Source organism: Liolophura sinensis, chromosome 12 (genome assembly GCF_032854445.1).
Source record: "Liolophura sinensis isolate JHLJ2023 chromosome 12, CUHK_Ljap_v2, whole genome shotgun sequence".
In the NCBI taxonomy this organism is placed as follows: domain Eukaryota; kingdom Metazoa; phylum Mollusca; class Polyplacophora; order Chitonida; family Chitonidae; genus Liolophura; species Liolophura sinensis.
The window spans coordinates 3,948,347-3,962,765 of record NC_088306.1 but is presented as its reverse complement, the minus strand read 5'-3'; the positions used below and the strand labels follow the sequence as shown (position 1 = coordinate 3,962,765).

Here is a 14,419-nt window from a genome sequence, read left to right as displayed (position 1 = left end):
CTCTTTACGATTTAATTTAGATTTTGTATTTAATAAACTCTTGAAATGATAAATTATAGGTAGATAATTATAGATTTAAACAAGAATTGGTTGTGTGAAACGTGTTTTATCATATTTGCTGGGTCATAAAACATGGTGTACATGAGTTTGGAGTTTCGATGTTCGATGTGGCAGAAAGGAATGTCACCTAGAAGTTGCAACATCGTAGCTGTCGTATTGACAAAAGAGCACTACCACATATATCACCTGTTATAATCGTCGTGCCATGATGTCGCCTTCACGTCCAGAATGGTCGACTTGACCTGGCGAAGCTGGTTCAGGTTCTTCTCAAATGTGGCCTCTATTTCCAGCAGGCCTCTGGCGATCTCTGGCCCCTTCTGACCAGGGAAGTGAGGCATCTCTGTCCTGTTACCATCCTCTCTCCGTGCAAAGTGTATCTGAGCTTCACACACCTGCCAGGAACAAAGGATACTATAAACATGGATACACAGTACATGACCTAAGAATTCAAAAAGTGTATCTGACCTTCACACATCTGCCAGGAATGAAGGATACTATAAACATGATACACAGTACATGACCTAAGAATTCAAAAAGTGTATCTGACCTTCACACACCTGCCAGGAACAAAGGATACTATAAACATGATACACAGTACATGACCTAAGAATTCAAAAAGTGTATCTGACCATCACACACCTGCCAGGGACAAAGGATACTATAAACATGATACACAGTACATGACCTAAGAATTCAAAAAGTGTATCTGAGCTCCACACACCTGCCAGGAATGAAGGATACTATATACATGGATACACAGTACATGCCCTAAGAATTCAAAAAGTGTATCCGAGCTCCACACACCTGCCAGGAATGAAGGATACTATATACATGGATACACAGTACATGACCTAAGAATTCAACAAGTGTATCCGAGCTCCACACACCTGCCAGGAATGAAGGATACTATAAACATGGATACACAGTACATGACCTAAGAATTCAACAAGCGTATCTGACCTTCACACACCTGCCAGGAATGAAGGATACTATATACATGGATACACAGTACATGCCCTAAGAATTCAACAAGTGTATCTGACCTTCACACACCTGCCAGGAATGAAGGATACTATATACATGGATACACAGTACATGCCCTAAGAATTCAAAAAGTGTATCTGACCTTCACACACCTGCCAGGAATGAAGGATACTATATACATGGATACACAGTACATGATCTAAGAATTCAAAAAGTGTATCTGACCTTCACACACCTGCCAGGAATGAAGGATAATATAAACATGGACACACAGTACATGATCTAAGAATTCAACAAGTGTATCTGACCTTCACACACCTGCCAGGAATGAAGGATACTATAAACATGGATACATAGTAAGAATTCGAAAAGTGTGTAATTGATGACTAGAATATGGAATATAGTCTAAAAACTTGAATTCCCTTACAATGTTACAAAGATGAGAGAGTTAAGTTGCAGAAAGTGTGGACTGTGTTCTACGAGTGATGTATATGTAGAATCTTACCTCAAGTAAATCTTTACATCGCTGAACGAAGGCATCCACCTGAGCAAAGATACTGCTCTTGTCCAGTACCCAGCCCACTGGAGAGTACTTGTGGTGCAGTTTGGAGGTCTGCAGAATACAAATTCGACATGAAAACAGCAAACCATGAACTCTAGCACCAGAATGAATTACAAATGACTGCTTATCTTGTCACTTCAACTGATCGAACACGCACGCTTAATGACGCAAATTCCATAGTTTACCATATACAACAAGTACCATTCACCCAGTGGTTGGAACAAACCACGTTGTGTGAATGTGAAGTTGTGAGAGGAGTCTGGTACCTTTATGTATATCTCCTTCCACTGTTCACAGCACATTATACAGTCCTGTAGACTCTTCATGCCCGTCTGAGCGTAGCCGTCGAATATCTTCTCCAGGTTGATCTCCTCACAACACCGACGAATGATTTCATTGCTCATCTAAATTCAGATGGAAAAGAAAGTAATCAAGGCTTTCAATGAAACACTCTTACAAAGGGTATACAGATAGATTAGGCAACACCATCTTATTTTGTGTGTCATGGGCGTGTTGACACCAAAAATCCAAACATGGAGTAAAAATGAAACTGAAAATTCACATTCTTATTCTGTCCGATCATGTAAATATGTCTTCAACAGGAAAAATTGCTGGAATAGTCCACACTTCCCACAAATTAGATGACTTTCAAATTTCAGTTTTAGTATTCTAGCCTTCCCCAACAATGAAAAAAGTTTTCAGCCATGACATAACAATTTAAATGGATGTGGCATTATAGATTGTATTTTATCTCAGACATATACTGTCCCACAAAAATAAATACATTTACAAATTGTGATATATATACATGAATGAGTAAGCTTTATAAAGACCACAACACTTTTACAGGAACAAGAGCATAGTTATTGTGGTACAGACAGTGAAATAATGGAGACCACTTAGCCTGAAGGTTAGATGGCCTCAATAATCACACCACAATAAATTAAAATGGCTATCATTCAGTTGTCAGAAACCATGAATCTTCTACTGAACAGGAAAAGAAGATTTTCTCAAAGGCTTATGAAAGACATGACAGCATTTATCACTAATATAAAGCTGGCATTACAATCCTGTCTGTAAAACCTTAGCCATCTAAAACAATTCTCATACCTTGACATTATTTAATGTTTTGTTGTCACATGAATGCAGTAAATGACAACTGTACAGTAGATATTGCTACAAAGTGATCTGAACCTTTTGTTTAAGAGATACCTTCACAACAGACAAGTGCAACTGAACAAAGCCCTCTGCATTCATAAACTACATTGTACAATTGCCTGCACAGGCTTAACATATTACCATAATATTTTTAGAGAGGTGGAAATGATAACTGACGAAACGCAAAGCCTTCCATCCACCTTTCACAAGAAAAATATTTATGGTATTCTGACAACCTTCACTGCGCAATATTCTTTTTATTACTTATATTTTGACAGTGTCATTATTTCTCGACTGCAATTACCTCCCTTCCTTTCCACGGCACTGACTATAACTTTGATCACAATACGAGAAATGAGTATCCCTCTATCTCTTCTAGCAGCATCACATTACAAATGATAGACAGTACGTGTTTAAATCCTGTTAAACTTAACAAAGCTAATCAAAACAAAACTCTAGACGACGACAATGAATATGAAATTGATCACTGGGTCTGCACAACTTGTCTGCAATCCAATTATCTTGTAGAATCTACCACTGATTAATCCATAGCTTCTCTAGAACAATTTGTTACTTTTTATATAAATGCCAAGAGTCTAAAAAAGAAAAGAATTACAATGACATGACCATATATATAAATAATCTGAATTGCAATTCCTCTTTTTACAGGATCACCGCAAGCTGGTTGCATCCCGATATAGAAGATTACTTTGACATCCCCGGGTTTACACCATTTACCTCGTCTAGAACCCACAGAAAAGGTGGTGGAGTAATTTGTTATATTAAGAATGATGTAAAATCTTGCAATTTACGGAAGGACATATCCTGTAACGAAGAGAATGGGCAATACGAATCCTTTTTCCTCGATACTGAATTGACGAACAAAAATAAATACCTCATATGAATAATATACCAACTGGAAAAGTTGTTAACCTCTTCAATGAGCACTTACAAATTGTTCATGGTAAAATTCCACAAAATGAAAAATGCATTACACTTGGTGACTTTAACACTGACCTTTTTAAAACACAAAAGCATACACCCAAAGCATGTTTCCTTGATATTGTATAAATGTGAAATATAGTTAGGGTGAATAGTTGAATACAGAATGGCAAATTATACTACACCACCTTAAATAGTAGCATTGTGCTATTATAAATACCACATACATGAAATGTTACATGCGCAAGAATTTATGCTGCTTCAGTAGTGGATATCAACCCTCCACACATAATAGTACCCACCTTCTTTAGGATGCCGGTGAGCCTCTCTCGTGTCTTGTAAAACTCAGAGTTCACCCAAATCATGCGGATAAGGTTTAGTATCCTCTGTAACATGGCTGGGATAGCTTTGGGTCTGGCATCGGCCAGCTCATGACACGGATCCTTCAATACCATCAGGAACTTGAGATTGCTCTCTGCCTGACGGGATCCTTCCTGATAACGAAAGAGAAAGTACAGATTTCAGAGCTCAATAACATACATTTCCATGTTTGTGGAAGATAACACCTAAGTAATCAATGTTTTTTCCCACATTATCAATCAACAGTGGACAGTAGAGGATTTGCCTTATGGACACTTTAATAAATTCATTCTAAACTTCCACAGGAGTCCTTAATCCTAACCAGTCCCTGTGCCAGGTGTAGAGTTTATCAATGGGGATTTTGAAATAAATATTCAATATAAATAAAGTTATAATTGGTACTTATTATGATTGCAGAATTATTGTAAGCAACTGTGACAGAATTTGCAATGAAAAAAGGGTGTATTCTTTAATTTAACCTCTAATCCTAAGACAATATAATAATAATAATTTTAGTCCAGTATTCATCAAGTAAAATCGCTAGAATTAATACATGTCTAAACAACTGCCCCGACCAGATGAGGTCGATAGCTCTAATAAGCTTACATGCTTGTAACCCTGACCATGGTGTCTAAGGTCTGTGAGATAAGCCGTTAAAAATATTCTGGACTCTACATGAACTGTTGGCCAACATTCACCAGATAGTGCGAGGGTCCAATTGCTATCACGACAAGGTGAATCACGGAACTCCTTTCATGCTGACACAATGATTTATACACATAAAACCATGATTTTATTCATGTTTGACCAACTCCGGTACCACACCAAAATGAAACACACTATGATTTTTGTTGCTCTCAAAGATAAATAATGGGGATGCTAACTAACCAGAAAATGGCAGAATGTAGAAGACAAGACAAAAATCCCAAAATACGCAGTGCAGTAAACTTTAAACAATATATAAACTGTGTGTGAAAGGAGAAAAACGATGTTACCTTACATTAGGGGTCTCAAGCCGAGGTAAAATTTGTCAGTGGCAACACATCTACAAAATTATAGTTGCAGAGTTCTTACACTACAGCCCTTACCTTTATTTGACCAGCCAGTTTCAGGAATGGTTTGACGTAGGAAGACTTGGCCAATGTCAGCACTTCTGTGATTTTCTTCACACCTGGTTTGTCCAGCTGCTGACTGATTCCTGACAAATCAGCGCATCTGTTTCTCCAGAACTCAATCTCTTCTAAAGGACCAGATGTCTCGGCCATTTCAAACGCATCCTGGGAACTCAGCACTTCTTTGATCTGCCTGGCCCAATGAATCATTGCAGCTGGAAACAGAATGCCAGGAATTAATTAAAACGGACATCAAAGACTTGTGGACAATTAGGAAAATGTAGCAGGATATATACATACAGTAAAGGGAGATATACAAAAGAAAGAGCCATAGCTCAGTAAATTATTGTATGACAATAAGCATTGATACATGCATGACATTATGACCAAACATGGCCTCAAATTGACCCATTTTATTTTTCAAATTGACCCATTTTACTTTCAAATTGTATTTTATCTACTTCCATGTTGTTTTCCAATGATATAAACGTTGGGCTCTAATACATTGAACACTGTTAAATCATATTGCATGACCTCAATGTTTGTTGATGTTATCACTTTAAAGAAACCTTTTGACCCTTGGTCTGTCAGGGTTTGCCTCATGAAACTAATTTTAAGGCTGTCCTAAGGTGTTTATATGAAAGATAGAAAACAATGTGTACTAACTCTCTAATCTCTGGACCAGGTCTTTGTTCTTGGCCGAGTCCTCAGATGGGGCCTTCATGCCCTCTGTTGGGATGTACAACACGGTTTTCCCTTCCATCTTCCAGCGAGTGTCTGTCAGACTTGCCAGGAACTTGTGCAGGGATGCCGAGAAATCATTCTTAATACCTGGTGCTGAGTTAAGGAAATAAACCCCAGATGTATTCAACAAAAGGCAACTTCTACTCACGAAGCTTGGAAAAAAAAAAATTCTCAGCTCCATGCTTATCTTTTTCCTAATACCTCTTCTTTTTTTCTTTTTTTTTCCAACCATTTCAATGGCAATAAATACAATATATTGTAGATTATAAACATAATACAGAACATACAAGCTGTGGTCTGATGACACTTGGGTGACCACCAAAATTACCACACACAGCCTAATACAAAAATACATCAGCTGTTCCAACCAAACCTCGAGTGACCAAGTTACCAGTCTACATGCAATGGTCTGGAGCCATATTTTGTCATTTATGTTTTGATTCTGTTTCTAGACAGGTCAAAGATCTTCCGAAAAACAAAATCTAGTCCATGCAACCAGTCCAAATACCAGAAATTATCACCTGCTTCGTAATAACATTATAGAGGTATGAAGATTTATATACCCTTCACAAGCTCCCAAACTACAGAATACCTTAGAAAAACCAAAATGTGAAGAATATTGCATGATAAATTCAACTGAAGTGTTTGAAAACATACCCTGATATATTACACGCACTGACTCTATAAAGATTATACATAACTTTGACAATAAATGTTGGGATATAGGGCATTATGACAGGCTTCTTAACATCTGAAAATATTTTAGCTCAAATCAGACTGCTAAAAGGGTGCCCCAATTAAAAAGCTGTGTTTGGCCCTGGTTTATTTTTTCAGTGACATTGTTGAACTCAATGATTTGAAAGTTTTGTTTCATGTATGTAAGTTTTGTACACTGAACCTGACTGTTCACAGACAACTTGAAGATAGTAAATTTCAGAGTTTAAAGGATACTATCTGGCCAAGAAGTATTCTCAAAGAAAATCGGAGCATAAATTCCCATCATAGTCCTCAGCAAACTCTCAATGTGTTTGCCTTTGACCGTTCCATATTGCAAAACCTCGTTAAAGTTCTCGACAGTGATTTCTGTCACATTTTCAGCCTTAATAAAGTACATCAGCTGATCCACGTAAGAGGCAGGGATAGTCGCGTCCACGTGAAGTCCACTGTAACTGTCGTGATACACCACAAGGAGACGCTGTGATTCATCCTCCAAGAAGCTGTCAATTTTCTGTTCATGGACCGCTGTAAACATCTCCGGCTTCAGCCCAGCAACTGTTAACCTCATCTTCAGGAGTGATACCTGTGGAGAAAAAAAAAAATTACAAAAAAACAGAACTGACACCCCTGATCAACAGCTTAACCTCAAATTTTTAACAACTGAAAAAGTGGATCGCTCAGGTAAGGGTCCATGACTTACATGAGTCATGACTTACAGCCAGGAATAATAAAATAACTTGTCAATATCAGATAACAGTTCTCTAATATGTCAAAAACACCCACTATGTCAGTAGCCAAATTTGTTAAGGATTTCAGGTGCTTGGGTTTTACCCAAGCTTGTTCATTTTGGGAAACATTGTACTAAGAAGCTGACAGACAGACTCAAGCTAAAGATTTTCTGTTCCAAATACAGAAATGGCATGATAGCTTGTAAATGTTGTACATTTGAAAATTCTTTTCAAATTTTACAGCTATTGACAATACCTCTTTATGGATCGCCTCACATACACTTTGTAACCAAACTTACCACAGTTGGCCCTTGAGACTGTGCTTCTGGTGATTCTGCTTCCTCAATAGTGTCTATGACAGGCATTACCTCCCCTGTTTCTTCAGGAACGCCATTGGTTGCTCCACCTGATACAACATCACCAATCAAACAACTATTAGCTGACTTACCACAAACAAATTTGTAAACTGTAGTAAACTAACATTAGCCAATACTGACACACATACTGACAAGTACTGTATTTCATATAAAGTTTAGATTTTTTTAGACAAAAAAATCTTAAGTAGGTGAGAATCAGAAACAAGTAAAACAAGCCTGTTGAAAAAGCTAAATTTTACTGATTTATCTGCTTGATTGGTGTTTTACACCATATTCAAATGTAAATTTCAGGTCAAATACAGTAAGCCTTGGTAAGCAAGGTAATGAAATGCTCATTTTTTTTCCCTACCCATTGCATTTGTCAGGTAATTTTTTTTTCTACCAGCATGTGCAATAGTTTCTCTACCTGTACACATTTCTTAATACATCTGACTTATGGGCTGTATTAATACTCCTTTCAAACAAATACATGTACAAAACTGCACAGAAAAATGTTCTAAGACTAGTTTTGATATGTTGAAGGACATCTACAGTAACCTGTGTATTAACCAACCTATTTCTGCGTCCCCATCAGTTCCGTTTACTGTGGGCTGAATAGGGGGAGTGGTGACTTTAGACCCTCTTCTAGGGGTCCCTCCTTTAGAGCCCGGTTTTGGGGTGCCTGCTTTTGAACTCCGTGCACTCCCGGTCTTTGGGGTAGTGGTTCTGGACCCTTTATCAGACATTTTGCCCCTCTGTTTTTTAACACTGTTTCATTTAATAATTCTGTTAAATAAAAGATCATATAAGAGCTATCAGTACATACATGAATAAGTATAACAATCAAATTAAGAAACAGATAAATTTAAAGAAAAGATATATATGTGAACCACTGTATATATTATAAACCAAGACAGAATGGCAAATACATGCAGCGCATGGTGGAATAATGTTCTATATATTGACATGATTTATGCTATCATCAGGTAATATGCCTGATATAGGCCCATGTCAGTATGATGATGATGACATAAGTTATCACAAAATACACTGGCACTTGATTCCTTGTTTCTAGCTGTTACAATACTCTATATACAACTTTATAATAATCTCACCTTTTGCGACAATTTCTGAAACGGTGTGCAGGCGGTGACGGTAAACAAGGAATCAAGTGAGATTCGATAGCCTTGTATAAATCTTATCTGTGGGGTAAATTGTTAAGCTGAGGTTGCGGTTTACAACACCACATGGTTGGCCGAGGTGCGCTACGCGTGTATTAACATGATTAAGTTAGTTTATGAAAGAATCTGGTTTCTACAATAAACAGAAGCATCAGCTTTACAATCCCTGCAAATGCAGAAAAACCTCATTTAGTTCACATCACAACGGCTAGTACTGTCCAACAGTTCACAAGTTAAGTACATGTAGCTCTATGGGGCTATGTTTATGTAGAAACATATGATGTAGCCCCAAAGAGTAACAAGTTACCCTGTTAAGACAACATCTGTGAGAGATCGTTGTGAACGCTGGGAGAGTATATACACCACTAACACAGGGGACAGGCAAAAATATAAAGGTTTTGAGTCACATCATTACCCAGTTATGCCTAGTAAAAACTGTTTCAAACTTCGATCATCATGCAATGTCCTCCATGTTGTTTACAAATGGTTGAACCAGTGACGAGCATTGGCCAACTATTTACATATCCTATGACTTTGTACACCATTTAGAAAAGAAAAACATGGATCAAAAATGTAGAGTATTACCTTCTGGGCAACTGTCATCAAGTTAAATGTCTTTACTCACTGGGAATCTGCAAATAACCCCAGCATTTTACTCGGCTCTAAGCCTTAGCAACGAACGCACCTGGTATCGTTTGCTCTCGCGAACTCTCGCCGTCACGTGATCGCCAATACGCCAACCTGCTCACCGTGCAGAAAAGTTTACCGGCTGTTCATCGATCTCGGGCTATCTGAGCAAAGCAGGCCTATGTATGATTTACCAGTGTAAGGGACAAAAACAATATTTTCGAAATGTGGACATATTGTTAAACAAAATATGTCCCCAAAAAATACCCATTTCATTATTTTTGGCCAAAAAGTTCATAGTTCAACAGGACATGATAGGCATTGATGTATATAACAGGTAGGGGCCTTCCACTGTACGTAGGGTGGTCTACTGGGAAAAACCTGTCCTACACGTACATCAACGTGTATACGTGTTTGAAGAAGTTTTTTAAATTAGTGTTCACAAATATTATTTTCTTTGAATTTATGCCATCAACTGTCTTTAATGGTTTTTTAAAAGTGCAGTCCTACATGTTGTTTGCTGAAGAAAAAAAATGTCTTCGCATGCACATAACATTTCATGCACTTACAGAGCCGTAAAAGTGGCATGTTGGAAAAAAAAATTGAAAAAAAAAAAAAAAAATATATATATATATATATATATATATATATATATATATATATATCGATGTATGCGTATCAAAGATGACTGTTGTCTAATATCTCAAATTTGCCTGCTGTAGGCCTACCTATATTGAAGTTGAATGCTTTTTTGCGATCCCGTAGCGCTAAATACAATCAGATGTATACTCGGAGTAAGATGACCTTTGACCATAGTGTTTCATGGATAAAATCTGAATGTATGTATATATATATATATATATATATATATATATATATATATATATATATATATATAGGCCAGTATTACAGGACTGTTGTAATTAAGTACATGTGCACAGTCGAATGTTGGCTACACGTCACGTCACGTCTGTCGCTGGTCGCTGGGCCATGGTGTACAGTCCAAAGCCATTGCATATTGTCTGTCTGTACCTATTAATAATTTGTAATGAGCCGTGATCAATCGGATTAATCCCTGGATACAATGGATGGTTCAGAGCGTGAGGTTAATGCAAATGCACGTGCCGCCACACCACGTTGCACGTAAGTTCAAACCATGCACATTTGATTAAACAACGCACTTATGAGGATAAGGGTGGGCTTTTGTTGAGAAACAGAAATAGTGCACTTTTTTATTTCATTATTTAGTGTCCATAAGGATTCTTGAAACATAATTAGCCTATTTGTATGTATACCCTTATAAATGTACAGATATATCGTGGTCGAAACAATAAACTCTCCACACCCAAAAAATAATCTGTTAATTTGATCACAAACTCTGTTGTCTGAGGGATGCTAGAATGTATTCTGTTATTGTCACACAATATTCTGCCATATTCCACACAATATCATGTTAGTCTAATAGAATCTTTATGTTGAGTTAATAGAATATGTGTGTTATATTTAACAGAACAATCGGTTACAATAGCAGAATACATTCTAGCATCACTCAGACTTTCTATTAAAATTAACAGATTATTTTTTTGAGTGGGTTGTTTAGGCTTTTTTGGGACACAGAAAAGTACGCTCCCCACATGTAATTAATTACTCAAGAAGGTTTCACTTGTACGCGTGACTCAGAAATAACCACTGGTGTTTGTGTGGCCGTTTGTGAAGCCTAAGGTGTGTTGAAACCCAACTCTTGCATATCTGTATGTCACATGTTGGAAAGTTTGTTATTTATTTATTTATTTGATTGGTGTTTTACGCCGTACTCAAGAATATTTCACTTATACGAAGGCGGTCAGTATTATGGTGGGAGGAAACCGGAAGAACCGGGGGAAACCCACGACCATTCGCAGGTTGCTGGAAGCCCTTCCCAAGCCCTTTTCCAATTTCCCTCACAGCGACGGCATTGGTGAGAGGCTGGAAAGCTCATTAGTAACTTGTCAAATGTCAGTCTATATTTATAGGCGTAAGGAGTAGTACAGAGTCTTTCAAGTGCCTCTTTAAAGTTGCTTTTTTTTATGAATTCCCTTATATACATTGTACCATAAGCAAAAGGTTATCTTGGTTCTGATGCTTCCGTTATATAATATGGCTGATATCTTAAAGAGTTGCATGAAGAGAACATTGTTAGCTGATACGTTTGAAATCTCCGCCGGTAGTGACACATGAGAACAGCAGCACAGATGGACATTGTCTCACAAACACGTTGAGACATATTAGGTCTATATATAAGCCAGGTATACTTAAACAAGTGTCAAGACAGTTCAAGCATTTACAATCCCGTTATGTCATGCGTTGGCTATTAAGGTATTGTACCACTTGCTAGCTATACTGCACGTGGGATGGTTACTTAAATCCCCTATTAAGACGGCTTTGTCGAACAGTTCAGCTGGTGGGCAATATGTCACTGCAGTTAACCACTGGAGCGATTCCCAGGTAATTGACCGTGTACCAGTATTGCAGAACCTTTGACGCACAAACAATTGGTGGGCATACGTCGTGTTTATTCTCCACACAGAAGACATACAATAGTGTTTCGTTAGCACTCAGACAGAGCAAATGCTTTGAAAACAGACAGGAAAATGGGACGAACTAATTTTCCCAAATAGTTAGGAGTGTAAACAGATGTAGAGAGGACAGAACCATCCTTCGGCCCTTCGGTGTGAATTTACGGTTTCCTAAAGGGATAGTAATTTAAAGAAATATTTCGAGGGAAGTGTGTGAATGACAATTGTGAGGTCCTCGACCTTGAGCAAGTCTGCATATATCTATGTAGGTTTGACTATAACTTGGATGGTACCGTCGTTAATGCAAGGGTATTCGGGAGCAATCTGAAACGACCCCGAATAGGTGTACGACCCTGAAAAGCGGTAGGTGTACATATATATATGTACATGTAGCTATTTTAAAATTCAGTGCAAGTTGTCATAAACAGGTGCGTGCTAAGTGCATGGTTTTATAGAAACCTAAGTACAGACATAAAACATGTTCCTATGAAAAGGAGAGCGATTAGTTGCTCCTTGACTAAATGTTTTGATATAAATGAGAAGGTTTATGTTTCACTGAACGCTTATCTGTGACCATCTGATGTTGTATACGTGTAGAAGGGCGTCAATCCAAGGCTATTGGGTACTGGATACGTGTAGAGGGACGTTAAGGCGTGGTGACTGGGTGTGGGATGTGTGTAGGACGTTGATCTTTGACCATTCGGTATTCGATACGTGTATAGAGGAACGGTAATCCGTGGCCATTGGGCATTGGCTACGCGTAGAGGGACGTTAATCCGTGACCATTGTGTATTCGATACGTGTACAGAGGAAAGGTAATCCGTGGCCATTGGGTATTGGCTACGCGTAGAGAGACGTTAATCCGTGGACACTGGGTATTCGATACGTGTCCAGAGGAACGTGGCCATTGGGTATTGGCTACGCGTAGAGGGACGTTAATCGGTGACCATTGGGTAGTCGATACGTGTATAGAGGAACGGTAATCCGTGGACATTGGGTATTGGCCACGCGTAGAGGGACGTTAATCCGTGACCATTGGGTATTCAATACGTGTACAGAGGAACGGCAATCTGTGACCATTGGGTATTCAATACGTGTACAGAGGAACGGTAATCCGTGACCATTGGGTATTCGATACGTGTACAGAGGATACTTGCACAGGAACGTTAATTTGTGACCAGTGGACAATGGAAACGTTAGAGGAGAGGAATGTTAGTCTTTGACCAAAGGATTTCACATACACGTGAAGCAACGTTAATCCGTGGTCATTACAATTAAGATACAAGGTAGAGGAGCGATATTACACAGGTGATCAATGGATTGAAGGGACATTCATCTGTAAACATCGCATCATGAATACATACAGATGAAGGTTAATGAGGCGTTCAGGTGCTAAAACATTCTTCACCTGGTCTTGAAATCTGTTCAATCCCACTATTCGCCAGATCTCGTACATGTGTTGACCAACTTTACATGTTCACCATCGTCGGATCATAGAAGTTTACACGTGAACGAACATTGAGTCTTGTATTCGTGCGCATCCGAACGCTAATCAATACTCATTTCATGAAATACCGCTCCAATAGCCTAATAAAGCATCCGCCTCGAAGTTGGGAGACACCGAGATCAAACTCGGTGTAGGGTCATACCAAAGACTACATACATACACACATACACACACACACACACAGACACACACACACACACACACACAGACACACACACACACACACACACACACACACACACACACACACACACACACACACACACACACACACATACATACATACATACATACATACATACATACATGACGACGTTCGTCTAAGTGTTAAGTGGGCTAAAGACATTTACAAACTTCAAAACGAAACATTTATGGAACCAGAATAATCAGCTGCAGTAACTTTGTGCATTACAATCATTCGTATACATATTTGGACTTAAATCAAGTAGTGTTCGGGGATCCTCCGTGGCCTGATGGTTAGCGTGTCGGCGCTTTACAATGACCCACGCAGACGCATTTCACCATGGCGGTCAAGGCTCTTGAGTGTATAGAAAAAGTGGACCGAGCAAGGGAAAATACTGCAAACCACTCTGCTGAACAAATAAGCCATAATAGTCAATACTCATTACACCGAACTACAAGTAACAGTGTCCACCTGATTGGACAGCTAAAGCTATGCCATACAAAGCATACAAGAGCCGGTATACGCTTGTATGATCGCTTTATCCAGCCCTTTGTATAGTTATATAGACGGACGTGAAGCCGTCACTGTTCCACTGGCCCTCAAAAGGGTCGCATATTTGATCGTTAGACACGAGTTCGTTGT

The 14,419-nt window shown here is 38.6% G+C and overlaps 2 protein-coding genes across 2 annotated transcripts in view; one reads left to right on the top strand and one right to left on the bottom strand.

Moving 5' to 3' along the window:
- Positions 1 to 9,601, bottom strand: part of LOC135479353 (dynein axonemal heavy chain 2-like) — a 59,221-nt gene extending 49,620 nt beyond the window's left edge. The window contains 10 exon segments of the mRNA XM_064759177.1: positions 247 to 452; positions 1,550 to 1,657; positions 1,873 to 2,010; positions 4,009 to 4,200; positions 5,155 to 5,393; positions 5,845 to 6,009; positions 6,874 to 7,222; positions 7,667 to 7,773; positions 8,298 to 8,509; positions 9,490 to 9,601. Coding sequence (XP_064615247.1) covers positions 247 to 452; positions 1,550 to 1,657; positions 1,873 to 2,010; positions 4,009 to 4,200; positions 5,155 to 5,393; positions 5,845 to 6,009; positions 6,874 to 7,222; positions 7,667 to 7,773; positions 8,298 to 8,469 — 1,676 coding nt within the window. The 5' untranslated portion in view covers positions 8,470 to 8,509; positions 9,490 to 9,601.
- Positions 9,602 to 12,170: 2,569 nt separating this feature from the next.
- Positions 12,171 to 14,419, top strand: part of LOC135479147 (cAMP-dependent protein kinase regulatory subunit-like) — a 112,154-nt gene continuing 109,905 nt past the window's right edge. The window contains exon 1 of the mRNA XM_064758906.1: positions 12,171 to 12,449. The gene's annotated coding sequence lies outside the window, so the exon portion shown is untranslated. The remainder of the gene's footprint in view (positions 12,450 to 14,419) is intronic.